Raw genomic sequence first — 21,450 nt, 5'->3', positions numbered from 1 at the left:
AAGCACCCAGCGGCGGGGAGCAGCAGGTGAGTGAGGAGTGTGATTACAGAACTCAGTGGGAGAAGGCGGGTCTTTGGCAGGTCTGGCTGAGGATGGAGGAACTTGCCCGATTGCATGCTGGGGAATTACCAGCAGTAGTGACCTGTGCCATAGTCAGTGCAACCTTTGCATCAATCACACTCAAGGTGGAACACAGACACAGATGAGAGGCTTTAAATATTCATAAATGTCTCTTGAACTTTGATGTCTGTCTCAGTTTTGTTGCTTTTTCAAAAGACGACCCATTTAGTTGGCTGGGGGATATTTTGGGGATGGATAATAATAGATTCTGGTAGAAGACACTACAGTTTGTCACTTTATTGTGGTGTGTGTGTGTGTGTGTGTGTGTGTGTGTGTGTATGTCCTGTGATTTCTTACCGTTTCCCCCTCTTGACCTGCGGTTCCATTCATGGGTGGTGTCACCTCCACTTCCACGCTGGAGCTGTTTGGAAGGTTCTTGTCTGCACAGAAGTTCAAAGATTAATCTAAGTGAGAAGCTGTCATTGCCTCAAATAGACCCGACAGTGTCAGCACGTCGAGAAAAGTGGAAGCCAACATATCAGTAACGTTAAGTAGTTAACCCCTTCAACCCTATAAATTGTATCTAAATGCTTACTTTGTTAACCCTTAAACAGACCTTACTAGTTATGTCATTTGCACCTGAAGTAAGGAAGGAAAGAAGGAAGGAAGGAAAGGACGAAAGAAGGAAGGAAAGGAGGAAGGAAGGGAAGCAAGGGAGGAAGAAGGAAGGAAAGGAAGGAGGGAGGAAGGAAGGAAGGTAGGAAGGAAAGGAGGGAAGAAGGAAGGAAAGGAGGGAGGAAGGGAAGGAAGGGAGGAAGAAGGAAGGAAAAGAAGGAGGGAGGAAGGAAGGAAGGTAGGAAGGAAAGGAGGGAAGAAGGAAGGAAAGGAGGGAGGAAGGGAAGGAAGGGAGGAAGAAGGAAGGAAAGGAGGGAGGAAGGAAGGAAGGAAGGACAGATGAAGGAAGGAAGAAAGGACAGAAGGAGGGAACATTTACCCTAACAGCTGAACTTAGATCTGAGGAAGGAAGGAAGGAAGGAAGGAAGGAAGGAAGGAAGGAAGGAAGGAAGGAAGGAAGGAAGGAAGGAAGGAAGGAAGGACAGATGAAGGAAGGAAGGAAGGAAGGAAGGACAGAGGAAGGACCCGGGAGGACAACACAAAGGTTAAAGAGTCTGTATCTCCTGGTGCACATTGTCTGTTTAAGGGTTAAAGAAAGTAGTGGAAGTAAAGTTTTGAGATACATTACTACATGTTATGCTTTCTTTTAGAGATAGGTATTTTACTTTTTTATCCATTACATTTATTTGAGAAGTAAAGTTACAATGCAGATTAAGATTTTACACATAACTTTTAATGATGTTATAAATCATTTCATCTGTCATTTATCATGTGAAAAAATAGTCAAAATACTAACAAACACTCAGCCCAAGGTAACGTCTTAAATGTTCTAATTGGTTTGACTAATCTCAGTGTATCTTACTGACTATTTTCCAACTTCAAATAATATTTCCATTTTGTATCGTGGTATAAAATAAAGTTATAAGAAAGGTAGAAAACTAAATAAGACCATAAATTTGAATGATCAAAAGGAACAGTGTATGTCTGAGGCTGTTACTATCATCCCTCTCCCTCATCATATCCTGGTGTCTGATACGACTTTTTTTTTCATTTGAGGCCAGACTTACTTAACAGCCCTTATTAAAATACAAAGAGCCGAAAGCCATGTAATCAGATGATAAAACTATAATTGCTGTGGAAATTGCTTTAATCCAAGTGTGGTTGTGACACAATTAGAAAGATTCTCAGATGGATAATGTGACTTGGTGCCACTATCGCCCAACAAACGACCTCTTCCCTTCGCTTGGATGCTGTGTGATATTATGGATAAAGATGGGATATGCAACTAATCACATGCATTATACACTGAAATATAATGACATTTAATACATTTGCAGCAAATCCTTTACTACAGGCATTACAAAAATTAATTTGAGAAATGTGAGGCCTGGAAAATAAAGTATCCTGAGACCAGTCATGCATTCTGATTAAGATGCTAATATGTTAATGCGACGCTGTTAGCATAATTTTGCCTTGTTGATAAACATCTATGTCTCGCTTTGAATCTGCTGCTCTGACTACATTGTGGCCATGAAAGCGCTTCCTCTGGCCTCCTGTTTATCCTTTGGTCCAGTGCTCTTTGAAGTGAAAAACACACATAAATTACACTTGGCAGTGACTGTGATTGATTTAAATACTGCTTGAAGACAACACTTGCAATCAATTTGGCAGTTCTTGATAATGTCATGCTTGTTTAACATCGGATGCGGACGCTCATTAACGATTTCAGTCAGCAATGCTAGTGATTAAAGTAGGAAATAGTTTGCAGTTAAGTTGGAATCTTTGTGGAAACTGACTTCGAATCAGAGGAAAATGTAAGTAAGCTACCCACCTGAACGGCTTGCTACTCCGTTGGCCTTCTCACTGTCCTCGACTTGGCATTTCTTTTTAGCGATCTTGTGAAGGATAGATGCCTTCTCTCGAAATTTACCTGCAAAACAATCGCCACAGTGGTTAAACATGGAGCATCTTCAAAGCCTCTTGGCCTCATCCCAGTCAGAGCTCCTTCGCCGTCACCTTTGACCCCAGAATGGGTCACTTTTCAAAAGCAAAGCGGCTTCCCATAAAACTGCCGTTCAGACAACAATGAGAGTCAATATGACATAGCATATCATATACTGATGATCCTGCAATGTCCTGGTCCTTGGTGGAGGCAAAGCCAGCAGGGAGGAAATCTCTTGTGAAGAGATCTGCCTTTCTGGAGGTCAGTTACACTTCGAATATCAGATCAAAAATTCACAAGAGATGTCAGAGGCAAGTGGGAAAATACACACAACCAAAGGTTTAGTTTGGTGTCACAGCAATTCAAATAAAATCTGTATTCATATAATCAAACAGGAGGCGTCCGATTTTTATAGTAGCTCCTTATTTTTATTCACATGCAAGGGAGCGTCTCCTGTTTCCGATCGCAGTTGCCATGTGCAAAACCTCAGAAAAACACTAAAACTGTAGTATGAAAGACACATCTGCTAGTTGGAGAATTTAAACAGCTGTGTAAAGGAAATCACTGGTAGTTATATTTTTGCTGATAACATTTATTGATTTCAATAACTGGACAGATGAAGCCATGACGCAGTGCACTGAATTGAAACCAGTCATCAATTGAACATCATGACCTTGTTGCTTACATAAGCGTTATGCCCACATTACAAATAATGGCTCACGCAGGGCAGTTCTGCCTGTGTTGTAATGACTAGTGATGACTAGCCGCTGGCTTGTGGAACAATGACTTTCCTCAAAATCCCTATGGCTCGAAATCCCCCGACGGCCCACACACAAACAACAATACAGTACTGAGACAAGAAGAAATATGATGCCCCAAAACCATGTAGTTCAGTTTTTTTCAATGTTCCCATGTTAATATTTGATTTCTACACTGCAAGTTTTATCTTTTAAAACAAAACTATAAAATATTTTGAGTTAATCCTACTGTTAATCATTAACCTTTATGCTGACATGTATCCAGATGTAATCTCACTCACTTCCTGTGTGTGTCCGTCTTTGCACACGTGTCCTGCCTTGTCCCAATCAGCCTATTGCAATCAATATGAAAGATTTTTTTTTTCTTCTCATTTTAAGAGGGCATGGCTGATTTGTCAGTGCTTGACACAGTGACGCATCGATACGTACTCCACCATACCATGCCATCACTGTCTGTGACCTTCTGGCAAAATCATTAAACACCCCAAGTCACCACCAGACCTTCCTCTCATCTCCTCCATCTCTCTCTACATCTCTTCATCGCTTCCACTTTTCTCACTCGCATCATTTTTCTCTCACTTTGTCTTCTTGTTGTTTGGCAATGCACGGTTCTTGCCCTGTCTCTTTTGTTATCACACACACACATGCACACAAAGACACAGCCATGCATACATACTGTACATTTTCACAAGACTGTAATCACACATTCCACTGCCTTGACATCACTCACCTTAGGCGGATGCTGTCAGTTGGTATGCTAGTGAGTGGGCTTTCGCGTGTATTCGTTATTACAAATGTAGGCGTGAGATCATTGTCTCTACTTGGATATACAAGTAGAAGGGTTGGGCTTTCTGATGTAGGCGTTCAAAGGATTAAAAGTGCTTTAAGGTTCAAGAGGTTCACATGAGGGTTCAGTACCTACTCCAGTATGAAATAATAAAATACCTATGAAGACAGTGAGCAGTAACCACAGAAGCAGTGAAATTAAGGAGGAAAAGAAAATGTCAGGTTTTCAGGCTGGCCGCAGAAAATGGCATTAGAGATTAAAAAAAAGAGCATTACTATCTTTCTATGGCTTATTTCTCATAAAATCTGCATACTGTATACCTAAAATGCTGAAAATAATACTTTTGTATAATCCTCATGAAATACAAGAGAGGGAAATGCTGTATCTATTAATATAATGTGCTTTTCTTAATGTGTTATCTTTCCACTTAAGCTAGTTCCCTTAACTTCCTTAACTGATTATTTACAGTCCATAGCCTAGAAATTAAATGCACCTCTGTTTTGCTAGGTGCCTGTCTGTCCATCTACTGATAACATTTACTCAATTTATAATTTCAGGTGATTGTAATGTAATGTGATTTAAAGCTAGCTTAATCACCCCATCTTGCATGCTGATATCTGCTAACCTTGTTAGCTTTAGCAGGAGTTTATCCAATTTCTTTGCTAATTGAGTTTAGCTACTGCCTCATTTAATCACATGGAATAACTAAATGAACTGTCGATTTATTAAAATTGATATTTTCATGTACAGACAACAGGTAGCTGCGTCTATCTCACTAGCTAACTTTCACTGGATATATAGCTCTCTTGCTTTAGCTGCCTAGATGATTGTATACTGTAGAACGTGTATGTGGGCAATACAAAGTCACAATACGACAGCTACACAGCCAGAGTGCAGTTACTTGGGTTTAGCTTGGTTTTCATCTATTTTTTTTTAATAGAGTAGTGAAAAAATGCCATTGCTATGGGAAAGTATTTTTAATGTTGTGACCTGAGGTCAAAAAGTCAGATTCAGGTCTCATTTTACACCAAATATCTGATTACTGCATTTTGCCTGTAGGGTATGGTTCTAAGTAGGGCAAACCAAAAAGAGAAATATCATCCAACCAAAGTGCATGAATCAAAGTGAGCACAAAGACAAAAAAAAGCCCATCGCTTATTTAGACAAATGCTCTAACATAAAAAAAATAAAATTACAGGTTTTCTTGATTAAATGACTATCTTCAGTTTGTGAAATGTGGAGAAAATGTTTCCTGGGAGGTTCAGCATGCATTTTCAGGATGACCCAATTTACATTATGAAGCAATTGCAGAGTCTTTAAAAAATAACCAAGTCCAGCCCTTCCCTAACTGTTGTTACACAGACGCTCATTTTCCCTGTCAGCTCTGCCTGTTACGCAACCACTGGGTGGATGAGTCACTCCAGTTTGCCAAATTCAGCAACGTACATCTTGCGTCTGTGCACTCACTGCTGGTGCAAGTGGAACCTCCAAGTGAGCGCTGAGGCATGGATGATGTATTTCTCAGCGGCGCAGATGGTAAACAGTGCCAAAGAAGAAAAGAAAAAGAAAAAGAAAAAACGAAAACCTTGTGCTTATGTTTCTTGAACGTGGGGCAGGGGATGGTATGCTGTTCATTTATGTGTGTGTGTGGGTGTGGGTGTGTGTGTGCGTGTGTGTGTGTGTATTTAGCCTGCATAATAATAAATGTCTTAAAATGTCACCAAGAATCCAACGTAGCAGTTTATTTCTCACAAAATAAAAACATAAGCAACATATGACTGCAGTTGTTTTCAGTTTAAATATCTTATTAATAAGTAGAATTTTTAAAAAATCCATAAAATCACTACACACAGTAACACACAATATGTACATATTTTTTGGGCAGAATTGAAAATTAAACCAAAAATAAATAAAAATAAAAATGAAAATAAGAAAGTAAATTGATAAAAATGACATGGCTAAAATGATTTGCACTCATGTCAGTGAAATCTCAGAGAGGTTGTCCAACTAAAAAGCCAAAAACTGTATGTCACAAGCAAAAAAACAAACAAACAAAAAAAAAATAATGGGGCTGGAGGTACTGTTTTATGATTAAGATGGAGAAAACAAAGAGGGATGGCAAAAGCTGACACAAAGAATCAAGTGAAAACTTTCAGGCTTACCTTCCTCAGTCATTGAGTGATAATATTTTAGTTTCCCATAAGTCCCAAGCTCTACAACATCACAGCAAAAGACAAGGGTAAGGCAACGAACACACAGAGAAAAGGAAGAGAGTGAACATGACAGAAACAAGACAGGTCCGCTGGTTCTACATCACATACTGTACAAACACTCACACAGGCACAAGAAGGTGACATACTGTACACAGAAAGACAAAATCTCTCCAAGTCATCCCTGCATAAGTGCAAAACAAAGCAGCAAGGATTGAGTTACAAATAAAATACATCATAGTCTAACAATAACTCTGATAAAGAGCCTGCCGATGGCACAGGTTAGATGCTATTAGAAAAGGTTTGCAAGAAAGGGGAGGGGGCAAGGGCAGTTAATATACTATAAAAAAAATAATAAGAGGTTCATAAAATGATATATTAAAAAACAAACAGAACAGGAAAGTCAGAAGAGATTTAACTGGGTCAACATGCAACAAAAAGATGAGTCCTCCTCTCCTCTGCACGCAAGCTTATTCAAAGGCATGGTGATTCAGCATTTTATTTCTACAATGAAACCCGAACAATTAATTTGATTCCCTTACTGAAGCAGTTCTTCATGGTACAGCTAAATTGACGGTCAGCACATCTGCATGATGAATTAGTCAGGAATTCAAAACTGAGCGTGAAGCAGCTGAACAGAAGACACTGGACCAACAAGACCTCCCACGCTGCACTTTATCCTGGATACTACAGTAGCCCACAGCCTGGAGCCTCACTCTGACACATGCTGTTCTGCCTATTTCAACAATAAATAACTAATGGGGTTTTTTAGCATTGCTCTGTCCAATTCTCTTAACCAAGATGTACAAATATGGTTAGAAATATTACTGGTTGGTGTATTATATAAATGTCTACAAAATAAAAAAAACTATATATTTTTTTCTTAACTTTGTACTTATTGCACAAATACCAAAGCTATGTCTATATCCAAATAGACACTGAATCCCCCACATTACATAATGCCTAGTTACCTCATTCATACATTTTTATAATCTAATCTATTTATATCTGTATCTGACATTTCTGCTCCCTTAAATACTAACAAAGAAGGTATAATGTCTACCATGTTAGTTTAGCGTGTTAGCAAGCAATAATTTGCTAATTAGCTTTAAACATAAAATAAAGCTGAGGCTGATGGGAGTGTTATTAGTTTTGCAGGTATAAGTCATAAACCAAAGTGTTGCACCATTTAAAAATGATAGCCAGATGGTGGCACTAGATGGAAAATGATAACAACTAATCCTGAGGGAACAGGGATATCTGTACCAAATTTTAATGACAATCCATCCACAAAACCACAAATGCAAACCTCATGATGGTGCTTTAAGTACACATCACCAAAGTCGATAGGATTCATTTTCAACCTTGACCAAAGCAGTGGACCAAAGCAGCTGACTAACATCCTTCATTCTACACTCTTATTGAATAGTAGCAGTGACCATGATATTCTGCATACTCGACAGACCTCACTGTGATACATTTCAACAATTGCCAACTTAAAAACTAACTACTTATACACAACTAGAGGTAAGACATAAGCTGACATTTTATCTTCACAAGCATACATATGAAGTCATGTGCATGTTGTAGGTGTGCAGTGCAGTAAGTGCTGTATATGGCCACACCCACAAGCCCACATGCACTCACACTAATATCCAATTCTGCTCAACAGTGGGCAACTGCTCCGCTCACATGTGAGGGGATTATGGCGCGATTCTCATGCCAAATGCGAGACTTGGCAGCCCTGAAAACACAAATCTAATGAGATGAAAACACGTCCCCTTTGAGAGTGTCTTGCTCATCTGCTGCACTCCCAGACAAGTGCCTCAATCCCATATGATCAGGCGATTTAGGTTTGAAGTGCACTATCACTGCAAGGCTGGCCTCTAACTGAGGTTGCTCTAAGGGCAATTAACCCACGACACAATCACTGGCAGCGCAGTCGTCTGTTTGCCCTCTGTTACCAGAGAGAGCGAGCGAGGGAGGCTTGTTGTCGTTTATCAGGGGCCCTCTTGTCCTTGTGGTGTGACCTCTAAACCTCTGGTGAGCTGTGTGTGTGAGTGCGTGTGTGTGCATGCCCGCTCTGTCTGCTGGGGGTTGGGGTGTCAGGGAAATTCACAGTCTGTGCTGAAGCAAAAAGGCTTTTAACATTGATTCTTTCACCCACCCGGCGCGGGGTGGCTCAGAGGGCGCGGGAGGGGGTTGTGACATGTGTGTGTGTTATATGTGTACGTGTGTGTGTTGGTGGTGGAGATGGAGGGATGATGGGATGGTAGGTGTTGGTCGGCTGGTCTAATTACATAACATACTGAAGGTGCAGTCGTCTAGCAATACAAGGATCTTTTATGAATTACACCTTAAAAATGTTAAAGAAACTGTTTCTGATTTTAGGAAATACACTTACTGTCCTTTCCAGCTAAGCTAAGTCATTTTCTCAGGCTGTAACCACACAATAGTGGTATCAATCTCCTCATTAAAATTTCAACAAGAAAGTGAATATATATATTTCCCAAAATGTTAAATTAAGGACTCCCATTTACAGTATATTTTGCAAGATGTGCCAATCAAAAAAATTATGATACAAGATATGACTTCACATCGCCTATTTCTTGAATTCACATTAATAGCTAACATTATATAGTTGTATATGTTTTGATTACATTTCAAATACTGTATTATTTGTATTATTTATTGTGTATTTACTGTTATTAAGTATACTCTCAGTTTCTTCATGTGTGTTATATCTAATCAAATGCTGAAAATGTTACAAAAACTATGTTAAATTGATACCAATAATGAAAGGCCTACAGTAGTATGTCAATATAATATATCTATATAAATGGAAAACATTGGGTTTGGAAGGTCAGTGACAGTGGGTACAGTATTGAACCATGTGATCAATGTGGCTGCAGACAGTACTGGTGGCAGTTGGGTCGGGTGGGGGGAGGGGCACAGTATGAGGCATGTTGGCCAGATGAACGTCATAAGGCTAAAAATGTAAAAACTGTAATTTTCCTTTTCCTTTTCTTGTTTCCTCCTCTGATTAACTTCATTTTGTTTTGAATATATACATTTGTCCAAATAGATCTCCCACAATAAATCATGCACGTAAGCCTACAGTAAGTTGCTGCCCTTGGGCTTATTTCCTTCCGTGTCTGCATCAAAACCTTCCCCAATCAAACTGTTGGTCACACCATCCATTGTCTCACCAGTTTAACACATAAGCGCACACTGTCTGCCATTATGAATATGTACATGAGTGTATCATGCTTTACCGACATGACCTTGTCCTCCTCTCTCTCAGCTTGTGGGTGACTTGCATACAGCACCTGCACCTTACATCAACAAGGACCGTGTTGGCATTGTGAGCAATCTTTTCGAGTCCACCTCAGTGAGATAGCAATCAGCCGCAAAACATCTGATGAGATCTCTCTTCTCTGTGCCACCATATTTATAGAGCTGCACTTCACTGTCACACAGCTGTGCTGTTGGGTAAATAGGAGTTCATTTCAAATATACCTGAACTGGAAGATGAAGATTAATTCTTTATCTTCATGCTAGCACCTCTTTATCAAAAATGCATGCAACTTCATAGAATCACCCTTAGTTTACTATATATTCTACATATACAACCCCCACACCTTCCAAAATGCTGAGGTCAACCCAAGCTGTGGATATGCCCATAATCATCACCTGAGTTCAGTTCTATGGATGATATTATTGAAGAGCTTGAGTCAAAGAATGCATGCTTGAGTTCTGAATGCTGTTTTGGGTGGCTTGTTTCAACCATCCACTGCAGGCTCTGACAGTAGAGTGAGAGCCACTCTGCCCTTCTCCCTCCCCGTCTCTCTTTGTAGTTCAATATTTGATGCCACTCCTAAGTGATATTGTTTGTAGCTCCTCACTGATGGAAAAAGAGATGCAGTGCACTCGTGCCTGGAACTAACTGTACCAGACCATTACATGCTTTTTGCATGTTACAAAAACATGCAGGATAAAAGGTCTACTATTAAACTAAAGGACATTCAGTATTACAAGAAGAAGAAAGCTGTTGTCCTTTAACAAAACTTGGATGCTGATTAAACATCTATTGTATCTCTAAAGCAGCAAGTGAATACTTAAAATCAATAACGATTTGGTGCAGCAGCTAATTTTAAAAGCCTGTACAGGGAAACACATTTTAGTCCATCGCCATTAATTGCTCTGTCAAGCTCTTATTGACTCTGAATCCTGACAAAGGCCGTGTGAAGAGAAGAGAAAGCAGCTCACTACATCTCTCCATCTGCCCAGAACAACAAGTCATGAACTAAGGACTGAGTTGTCAAGTCGAGACAACTCAGTTAGGATATGGCACTCCATCTCCTTCCTTTATCTGAACGTCTGCTGTGTAAAATACCTTTCAGTGACCTCACAACCCTGGAGTTGAAGGACAATGTTGACAAGATAACCCAAATCTCTCATTTTGGGCCGACCTGTCTCACAGAGAACAGCGCTACAATGCTAGAACCAAAGGGAAGTTCATAAGAGGAGAGAGAGGATTGGGGACAATGGGGAAAACGATGCAGAAATGGTCACAGAGGGTGTCCAGGGAGAATACATCCACAGAAGAGAATGGATATTTGAAGGAAAGAGTCTGCAGGGGTGGACAGTACAGAGTTGACATACAGTACAGCAGCACTTTGGAAATGTATACATAAGGGACATGTTGGCAAGAAGAATTGCCTCCAGGCTATTGGAATGAGAACAAACAGATTTTTTAGGGGGGGGGGGATACAGAAATTAGAGTAACTCACCAGAGTCAGCAAATTCTGAGGGGACAGTAGAAGAAAGAGAGATAGGAAGACAGAAACAGAGAATGAGATAAATCCAGGTGATATTTCGTCTAAAAGCGCACATTTAACCATTGATATGTATTATTCCATGATGAGAAATGTACTTCTATAAATACTAATAAATTATATGAAATGATAAAAACCTGAGGAATAACTTGACATTTTGTGAAATAACCATTCTTGCCAAAAGTTAGATGACAAGATCGATACCACTCAAATTACAGCCAACACTGTCTTGTCCTTCTTCCACTTTACATGTTTTAGAGGAGCCGGTAGATGTACTTTCTTACCTTTGACAAGAGCCAGGCTAGCCGTTTCCCCCTGTTTTCAGTCTTTATGCTAAGCTAAGCGATTGGTATCAATCTTTGCACTTAACTGTTGGCAAGAAAGTGAATAAGCATCTTTCCCAAAATGTCAAATTATTCCTTTAAGAGAGACACACCGACATGCCCACAAAAAATACTCTAGACATCCACAAACATTAACCAGGGTTTTTCCTGCATAGAGGGGAATGCTGCTGCAGTCTTTGACAAGAGTAAAAAATCTCTATGGTTCTGCTGCATTGATTTTAACTTTGACTCCCATTATAGAAGTGCTATATGCTAAATCAGCAGAGTACTCTTACTTAAAACCTACTTGCGTTGCATTAAATGGATTTTAGGCAACTGTGGTGGCACTAGATGACAAAACAGCATAGCAACATGGCCATGAAAAGCAAATTCAATTAATTACAGATCAAATACTGCAGGATTAAGGAAGCAATGTCGGAGTGAAGAGTCACTCATGAATCTGCTTATAGGACCTGCTACATGTTAACATTCATTTTCTTCTTTCTCACAAGATGAATCAAAAGCTAGGAAGTCACGGTTGAGCTAACACCGTTGCCTCGTTATGAGTCAGGAAAAACCCCCAGAACACAAACACTAACACACACATTAAAACGAACACACACACACACACACACACACACACACACACACACACACACACACACACACACACGCACATACCTCTAACTAGCCCACACTCTAAAAGTCAAACAAGTGAAAGGCTTCCCAGCAAACAACCTCAGACTTTCCCCTCAGCTCCAAAGCACTGACAACTTATTTTGAGAAATGTCTATGAAAAATGTATGGATGGAGTCCTGCCAGCTCCTCGGCGGCCCAGCTGAGCTACTCTTAAAGCCTAAGAGCACGCGAGGACAGCCAGCACAGCCTCCGTCTTTGATGGATGCACCCGTTCATCTCTCAACACAGTCAGTGCACTGACAAAATGCTCCTTTGCATTAATGATATCGATAAAGGTGCATAGAAAACATTTGCTCATCTCTGAACTGGGCCGACTTTTATTGGGCCCTTACCGTAACACGATCAATAAAAAAAATGTAAACACTATATAAACGCATAAGGTATCTGATGAGTGCAGTGCAAAAAATGTTTTCCTTCCATCATCGCTTCTATGTGTAAACTGCAGCTTGTGAGAAACATCCATCCTGCTACATGCAAGATTCCAAATAATACATTCAAGTAAAAATGAATCCCAAAGTGTTGCTTTTGTTCTGTGTTAATTAATTCAATCCTCAAGTCATGTCACACTCTTGTTGTTCTTTTTCCAGCGCATTCATTTCCAGCCTGTAATTTGCCAAAAGGCTCATCAGTCAAAATGTGGCAAACTGTGCAACATCCTAGCATTTCTGAAGCAGAATTAGCCCGTTTGACCATTTGAAATCCACGATTAAAAACAATATATTTATAACACATAGGACATTTATTTAGATGTTTATTTTTAGTTGTTTCATTGTGACTCAGACCTGAACGCTATGAAAAAACAGAGGCATACAATTCAGTCTATTACTCTTCTTGAAGTCAAATGAAATATTTCAGGCTACCGTTGTCAGTGTGTGTCCCAAATAAAAGCAAATGATAAATCCCTCTACAAAGAGCAGCAGGGTGGTACTGTACATATACGACCGTCCATACAGACTCCCCCAGCAGGCTATAATTTACATTTTAATCACTCAGATAGACAGATGAATACACTCAGCCTTGGATTCAGTGTACAACAACAAGTTGATGCATGTTAATGGGTTCTTTAAGGGCCGTCTCGTCGCAGCGTATTAATCTTTCCTGAGCTGACTCATTCTAGGTTTGGCTTTCCAGGAATGTAAAGTCATTTCGGAGAAAGCTGAAATGCATCCACACCACTGAGCAGATGTCTCCTAATGTGATTAATCAATCCAGAGGGAAAATATTTAGTCTGACCATAATTGTTTTCTTATAAATGGCTGTTTGACCTTGTCCGACAGTAAGTGGTATTTTGTTATCTTCTAATGCTGTTCGTGACGTTTGAATCAAACAACACACTGCACCTATATTTCAAAGAAAGGTAAAAGGTAAAGGGGAATAAAAAGAACGACGTCACACAGTAAGCAGGCATTAGTATTCGACATTAGTATTATTTTTTTGAAAGATTAGGATACATCACGTCATGATATACTGCTTCCTCATCTTATTCAAAAGACCTTTCAACAAAACTGAAAAGAAGAGAGTGGAATGACAAATTCTTCAAACCCTCCTCAAACCCATCTCTTGTTCACACCCCATTTTTCCTTTTACTTCGGTTTTTTCTCGGCGGGTTGAAAATGGGATGATGCCGCCTCTCCCCTGGCGTATTAACATATTCATCCTCTGTGCCGAGTACTGACACTGCCGTTTTACATTTCCTTTAGCTAAGCTAATAGGCCTTCATCTTGGATTAAAGGAAAATGATCTTCCACCTCCACTGTGCTCTGACACAGCACTGAGCTTGCCTTGCCGACTATTTAAAAAAAAGGATCAATCCAGTCTCAGACATGTTGGGGCTAAACAAGTGTTTCTAAATGTTAACGGCAGAACTTCTGGATTTTAAGGGATACATGGAGTAGTTGCGAAAGGCTATTTTTATTTGGAAAAAAACTGCCAAAAACACCATGCTGACAATATGAGCTGAAAGTTTTTGGGCATCAACACCTCTTATGTACTCATAAAAATAGTTTTCTTTCACTTAAGTTTGTTTCATAATGAACCATGCTGTCGGAAAGCTTTCATTTTTCAAAAGAGAAACAAGTTCAAGGCAAGAAGAACCTGCAAACAGACATTTATAGACAGTAAATGAGAACATCTGTGAAATACTGCATTTTATAGTTCTGTTTTATGTGTGTGGTTTATCTGACAGTCTCACCTTCACTTAAAGGGTCCAATGTATGAATCATGAGCTGGAAAATGCTGTTCCTCATCAAGCTGTTGTGCAGGGAGGCGGAACTACCCCCCCTCTGAAGCCGAGGTCTGGCCTGTGAGAGGACAGAGATGGATGTCAATCACACACCATACTGCCTAGTACATGCTTCCTCCTAGAAAAAATATGCATAAGTCATGAAGCACATATGCACCAGTCTATTAAATATAAGCACTTTACTAAAGCCATTTCTAATCCCAGTTTATTTAACTAAGTGCCGGAAATCATGCTGTTTTATAAGTTTTACAGTATAAAGAGTGATCATCAACATTTTATGCACAGAGAGAAGTATTCATGTAACTGCATTTGTTCATGAATATATGATGTCCCAGCACCTTCAATTGTGCCCCCTGTAGGAAAATGATTCCCTAATCCTCTTTTGCATAAAACCCGTAAGCGGAACCTGCAACCCAGTAAAAACTACCATAAAGTACCCCGGCTTCTTAAAATATAAGCCCCATGGGTTGAGACATGCATTCACAATTAAAGTGGAATATGAATTCCTTCTCCAAAGACAGCCCTCGCAAAGGTCGCTCCAGGGGCCCGAAGCTGAACTTGAGAAATGTGGGAAATGGGCACCGTTGCAGGCGGCAGCTTGCCTGATTTTAGACTGAATATTCAACTAGTTGTCACTCGTTCAAATCGGTGGAGAGGGCAGATTCAAAAGGTCTGGACCCCAGGCAAGGCACCAGCTGTTTGGAGTGTCCCCGCCTTTGGCTGCCCACAGGTGAGGCGTAGGCACAGGAGGCGACAGGTGATAATTCACAGGCCCATATGGGTGTGAGCAGGAGGCAAGGGACACATGTAGGCTGTATGTTCTCAGAGACGTGGCTTCTCAGTGTGACCCCGTAGAGCCTCCTTCTGCTGCCCTGTTTTATCTGCTTCCTTTTACAATCGGGATGAAAACTTAACACTGTGATTTATGTTTTTGAAAGCATACAAGCATTAAAAATATCTTAGATTTTCTAAACACATGCTCCTTCCTGGTTTGCCTTTTTGCATGCTGTGTAGAAAATAAAACTTGAAAAAAAAAGGGGGTTCAGAAAACAGACAGAGCTACTCTCTGCACACAGGGAGGCTGAAGGTTAGAGATAACAGTGTGCATGTCTTGTTCACAGTATGGTGGGAGAAACACAAGTTACGCTACTACATCTACACAGAAACAGGGACAAACAAAGAAGCAGACGGAAAGAGTGTCAATCAGACAGGACCTACCGACAACTTGCCGTCATCCTCTGGCGCTCCAGGACTCGCCTTCTCATCCAACACAAAGAGAGAAGAAGTAAAAGGGGGGAGAAGGAGAGAAAGAGAAAACAGGACATAGATGTGAAGCATGCCGCACACAACCAGACGGACAAGATGAAGAGACGATAGAGAGAGACATTACAGCACAGTTACAGTGATGGCGATGACTGACTGTGATGTAAGTGGACAAGACTTGAGGGACAGATTCCTCCCCACTGCTGTGCCCGCATACTGTGTCAGTCGCAAGCTGAGTAAGATTAGATTGTGTCGACATGAATTTCCTTGAAATTCATTCAAAAATGTCATTTCGATTTCACCCATTTGAATCGAGGACGTCAACTCATATCAGAATGTCTGGCATAACCTGATATACACTGTAAAACTAAGGAATAGTGAAGGGAAAAGAAATAAAAGGGATACAGTATTAAATGTGTTTTAAAGGAACAGTTCAAAATTTTGTTTCTTGCAGAGGGTAAGGTGAGATGACAACCTGTCAAATGATTGTCCATCTCCATCTCTGGAGCCAGGAGAAGGTTAGCTTAGCACAAAGACAGCACAACTTGTTTTTATACTTCCGTTTTTGTACACATGAAATATAAACAATGTGTTGAAAATCTGCCTGCAAGCTTCTCTAAAGCTCACTAACTTAACACTTAAAAACATACATGTGCGTTTGTTTAACCTTCACTTTTAGACAGAGGGAGGCTCAACGTTTCCCTCTGCTTCAGTCTTTATGCTAAGCTAAGCTAGCAATCTCATGGCTCCAACTCAAGACTTAATGGACAAACAAGTCAGTGGTATTAACTTTCTTGTCTAACTCTATGCAAGAAAGTGAGTTTCCCAAAATGTTAACTTTTCCTTTAAGTAAACATTGACTTGAAAGTGGTATTAAGTGTAAAAACGTTGCCCTGCAGGTTCAGGGCTGCCAGTTTTAACGTGATAACTTTGCCTCTGAGAGTGGATGCATGCCAAATCGTGCCAAAGTGACTCAAGTCCTTTAACAATCACTCAATTCTCTGCCATCGTTCTCAGCAGGCATGTTTGGCATGTGTGCCACTGCAACACAGACAGTCTATTTTTGATACAAAAGCCTTCTACCAACTGCCTGACTGAACTGCGCTCACTTCATCTCCAAAAACGTGTGTATGTGTGAAAGAACCGTCGCTTAAGGCCTCTGCTTCTAACTGCATGGGAACAAACACAAAGGTTTTTGTTCAGATCTTAGCATATCAAGGCTTTGTTTCACAGCCTACACAGTCTTCAGAAAGAAATGTGTACGACATGGAGGCACTGGTGTGCGCTGATAAGATGCGCAATGCCCGATGAAATGCAAAAAAACCCCCGATCCAGTTTGATCTTGTGGGCTCTTAAAAGTGCGGCGCAAATATACAAGACAAGGCCTTCAGGCTTGTCAACTCAGTGATTCATTTGCATGTTAAATGACGCTGCCTTGCATTGCATATCAAATCTCTTGATAATTTTGCACTCTGGTTCATGAGGTGAAAGCTTATGTGGGTGTTGACATTCTATCCCAACAGATTTTTAGATTTAAAAAATGCTTATCTATTAATTAAATTGTTTCAAGCTGCCGTTGTTTATCATAGTATAATTATGAACTTACTAATTCAAATAAAATTCCCCTTAACTTCAAAGAACTTTCTACTTGGGAGCTGTGTCCCACTGTTTCTGTATAACAGCTCATAATTTACCATATACTGGGTTTTGCTTCTGTATAGTCACAGAATAATTACAGAAATGAGGGAGCTGAAATTAAACATTTGAAAAAAAAAGAAAAAGAAAAAAAAGAGCAAAAGCTGAGCTAATCCTGAGATATTCCACAAAGCTATTCAACTATAACCTAATTTTTTCCCATTTCATATCTTCTGGGTAATTCCCTGCACTCTCAAGGTATAATTATTCTGTTTCATTCCCTATCACCCGACTCAAAAGCAAGTCAGGAGGGTTAGGGGAGAACAGGTGAATGTGCCAGATAGAGATTACGCTGTGGGTCGCTCATTAAGCCAGCGTTAAATATTATGACTAATAATCACATAGAGAGATTAGTATGTTCTCTGGAGTTTGTGTGTTCTCTAATACCAGCAGCTTTTGCCTCCAGTTCTTACGTAATGTCACATCAGGATCATTCTTGGAAGCGGATCAGCTGAGGGAGATAAATGTCCCTCTGCAGCTGCACGCATGTAACGCTGTTACAGAGAATTATCGATTAAGAGTGTGACATCATGCAAAGTTACTGTACTTCCACTATCACCTCTCAAATTGCCCACAGCTTAAAGGGGGAATTTCAGAGAAATCTGAACATATTGGTGAAAAACTGAGAGCAGAGCTTGAAGTATTGACTTTCGACTACATTGGCAGATTATAGGTATTTTCATATGCAATGTCTGTGCACAAAAGGGGTCAATTTCTGAAAGGGTTTTATCCTTTATGCTTTGACATCTAAGCCAAATTACATAAGAATAATAGCTTCTCCCTTTTTTAACAGTTTATCCTTAAAATACTCCTTAATATGTTGTAGATCACAGATATATCATGAATTATGGTAAGAGTAATCAGCATTACATTTTTTAAATCTGATGAGCTTCTTTCCATATTATTTCCACCTCATTTCTGTTCAGCACTGCTTGGATTTCTGAGAGTTTGCAAGGAATCAAATTCCAAAAGCTAAATGCGGATCCATCATTGGGGACACTCAATTCAGCTACCATTACAGTGCAACTCATACTGCAATCTCCACAGCATTAAATTAAGCCTCCAAAACTCAACTAGCATCATATAAATGTTTTGGGATTCTCAGGTGTACTGAATGAATATGCACAGAAGGTTCAAATTAGCTTAATAGCTGTTTCAACTCAAGAAAATGAATAAGTGTATTTCCCAACATTTTGAGCTATTCCTTCCACAAATCTGCAATCAACACAAAGGATATGATAATGTGAATGACTCAAGCTTTCAGTCCAGTCCCCACTCTGAAGTTATTTAAGATTTCACATGTGTAAATTAAACAGTGAAATCATTTCATCAGCTATTAATGACTAACAGGCCCAAACAGGCCATTTTCATTGTGATGTAATGTTTGTGACAAGGTTGTGCAGAGAAGAATAATGTGCACAAGTTAAAATTTAAGCCAGACAGTCAAGCTTGTATCGTCATGTATTGAAACTGCTCAAATTGTATAGTATATGGATATACTGTACATAAAACAAAAGTGAGCGGATCTGAGCATCTGTCTATATATGTATGTAAAGCTATGTGAAAACACAGACTGACTGGCTTGTTAGCAAACTTGAAAAGTGAAATCTTGCACAGCTCCAGGCGTTCGTTTGCCTGCACGTGCTTACAGTAGGCAGCCTGTCTGTCAGAGCATGACAGAACACCCCTCGAGATTTGTCCATCTAGATTCATTGTGTTTGAACTAAAATGTTGAGCAGCACGACTGAGCAGCAGCATCTCTCTCTCTCCCTCTCTCTCTCTCTATCTCTCCCCCCTCCCCATTTTGCTTGGAGACGATAATAATGATCTTTAAGGAAAGCAGGGAAAAGATGCACAACAAGTCAAGAAGCCATCCACTTGCTAATTAGTAACCCCTTCATTTTTCTAACAAGCAGAACTAATTACAGGAGCTGCCACGACGCTGATTTCCCACAAGGCAATGCTTACCAGGACTAAGCCAAAATTTCTTCCTCTTACCCCCCCCCCCTCCCATGAACCAATCAGACTCAGGCTTTTGGGGGACAAATACTGCTGTGTCATTTTTGCAAGTAAATGCAATCACTCAAAGCCAGGTTTGATGAGGCACCTTGTCATTTTCCTAACTGTACTGTAAAACAGCAAATAAAAAAATATAGCCATACCAAATGAGTTAATAATATTTATTCCCTTATTTGCCATATTAAATTTAGATTCTGCCTAAAATTAAAGTATTAGCTGGGTAAATACACAACGTGGAATAAAGATCTCTTGTAAGTGTGATCAGATCTTGTCGTTGCTGTCAGATCAGAGTCAGTTTTGATACAGTAAACAAGAAAAGGGCTGAACACGACCCTTTTGTTTTTTAGACTGTAGAGACGACAGATGAAAGTTTCTTTCAGGAGTCCGCATTTATATTCTGCAGCGTGTCTGCTGTGCTCTTGCTGCAGAGCTCTCTGCCCTAGATTTTTTTTTTAGCTGCCCTCTCCTGTTTATCTGCATGACCTAAGAGTTTTTAATAAAGTTTCAGTTTGTTTTTTTGCTTGTTGTATCAGTACTGCTCCTATACTGTGTTGTCAGTTACAGATGCTGGATGGCTTTCATTAGTCAGAGGAAAGTGGTTCCCGACAGGGGCAACCACACCAAACTCAATCGTTGACAGTGGTCCAAATCTAGCTGCCCCGAGGCAACTGGGCAGCCCTGCTTTTTTCCAGGTATTGGTCATAGGGATGACATGTCTACATTGTACACTGTAACACCCACAGTACGTTCCAGTTTTCTCAGTATTGTTACAGCACCCTAGCCACTGACGTAGTTTCCAAGACTTGAAACAATGAAATAACAATCTGCAAAATGACATTATGGATTACAAGTTCAGCTCAATATAAAATGTTAGAGTTGGCAGACACTTTATTCAAGAATAAAAACAAATATACAGATACTAATATCAATACCTGGCTGGGACAATATAAACAGAGCTACCAGAAGCTGATGGGTATAGGCATCTGGCAGTATTTGTGTTCCAGTTGCCAAACAAAACCATGATATTGAGAATCTTACCAGTCTTATCAGTGAACAGGAACTGACCTATAAAATGATATGGATTGTAAGGTAATGAAAATATTCCTGCTCTTCAGGTTGGAATAGTATTGCTGGGCCCTGGTCATTGTATGTAATGTATAGGGGCTGTGGGAGCAGATTTCTCGTCAATACAAATGGCACCAGAAAGCTTATACTATTAATGGACGGTACTGACCAGAAGCACCCACTTCATTTTTCAAGCAGCAGACCTGCTTACTTAGCGGGCCTCTTGTAATTTATTTAAATGCTTTTCAATAATATATTAATGTAAGTCTAAAGATCCCCTTAAATGAGTTTACTGGTCTTATATCAAAGGATAAGGCTCACATTATTCACATTTTTCACAAATCCCAGCTATGCTTTAGTCCGTCACTCAATACTGTCTGTAACACTCAGGCTCAATCTTGTTTATTCACATCGAGATGTAAATCTTTGAAATGAAAAAACATCTTTTTATGTTTTAAAAAGGCTCAGTGATTTCTGAAAACAGCTGTGCTACTCAAACTGCAATAAAGAGTGCATTTGTTGGGGACTATTTTCAGCTATGGATTCATTTACATTTGGTGTGCTATGGTGTATACGCATTAGACGAAAAATTAACTACATTGTTGTGCCTATGTTCATCACAATGAAAAAAACATGTAACTCAGTGTGGCAGTGTGGCTCCTTTATGTGTTTTTAATCATTTTTGGGGCAACAATAGAGCTCTATGGAACAAAGGAGAAAGCTATAAAAGGCTTGTCATTAAGATCTTTGTTTAGTTTTTATTATCATTATTATTAAAACCCACTTAAATATTAATAAGAGAAGCTCACATCATTAGGAGATAGGGATTGGAGGCCGGGTTTCCCATCTCCACAGCAGCTTTTACTTATGGCACCTCATCCACATAATCCTGACCGCTGACTTGCTTTGTTGCACCGTCAGCAGGACAGCTGAC

General features: G+C 39.9%; 1 protein-coding gene across 1 annotated transcript in view; it reads right to left on the bottom strand.

Moving 5' to 3' along the window:
- The window catches only part of LOC128384282 (sodium/potassium/calcium exchanger 2-like), a 39,463-nt gene that overhangs the window by 7,260 nt on the left and 10,753 nt on the right, over positions 1–21,450 (bottom strand). The window contains exons 2-7 of the mRNA XM_053343832.1: positions 15,693–15,741; positions 14,424–14,532; positions 11,166–11,180; positions 6,325–6,375; positions 2,507–2,605; positions 418–500 (exon numbers count right to left, since the gene is read on the bottom strand). Of these exons, the coding sequence (XP_053199807.1) occupies positions 418–500; positions 2,507–2,605; positions 6,325–6,375; positions 11,166–11,180; positions 14,424–14,532; positions 15,693–15,741 (406 nt within the window). The remainder of the gene's footprint in view (positions 1–417; positions 501–2,506; positions 2,606–6,324; positions 6,376–11,165; positions 11,181–14,423; positions 14,533–15,692; positions 15,742–21,450) is intronic.

Source organism: Scomber japonicus, chromosome 22 (genome assembly GCF_027409825.1).
Source record: "Scomber japonicus isolate fScoJap1 chromosome 22, fScoJap1.pri, whole genome shotgun sequence".
Taxonomy (NCBI): domain Eukaryota; kingdom Metazoa; phylum Chordata; class Actinopteri; order Scombriformes; family Scombridae; genus Scomber; species Scomber japonicus.
The sequence above is the reverse complement of the archived record's forward strand: the minus strand, read 5'-3'. Positions and strand labels throughout refer to the sequence as shown.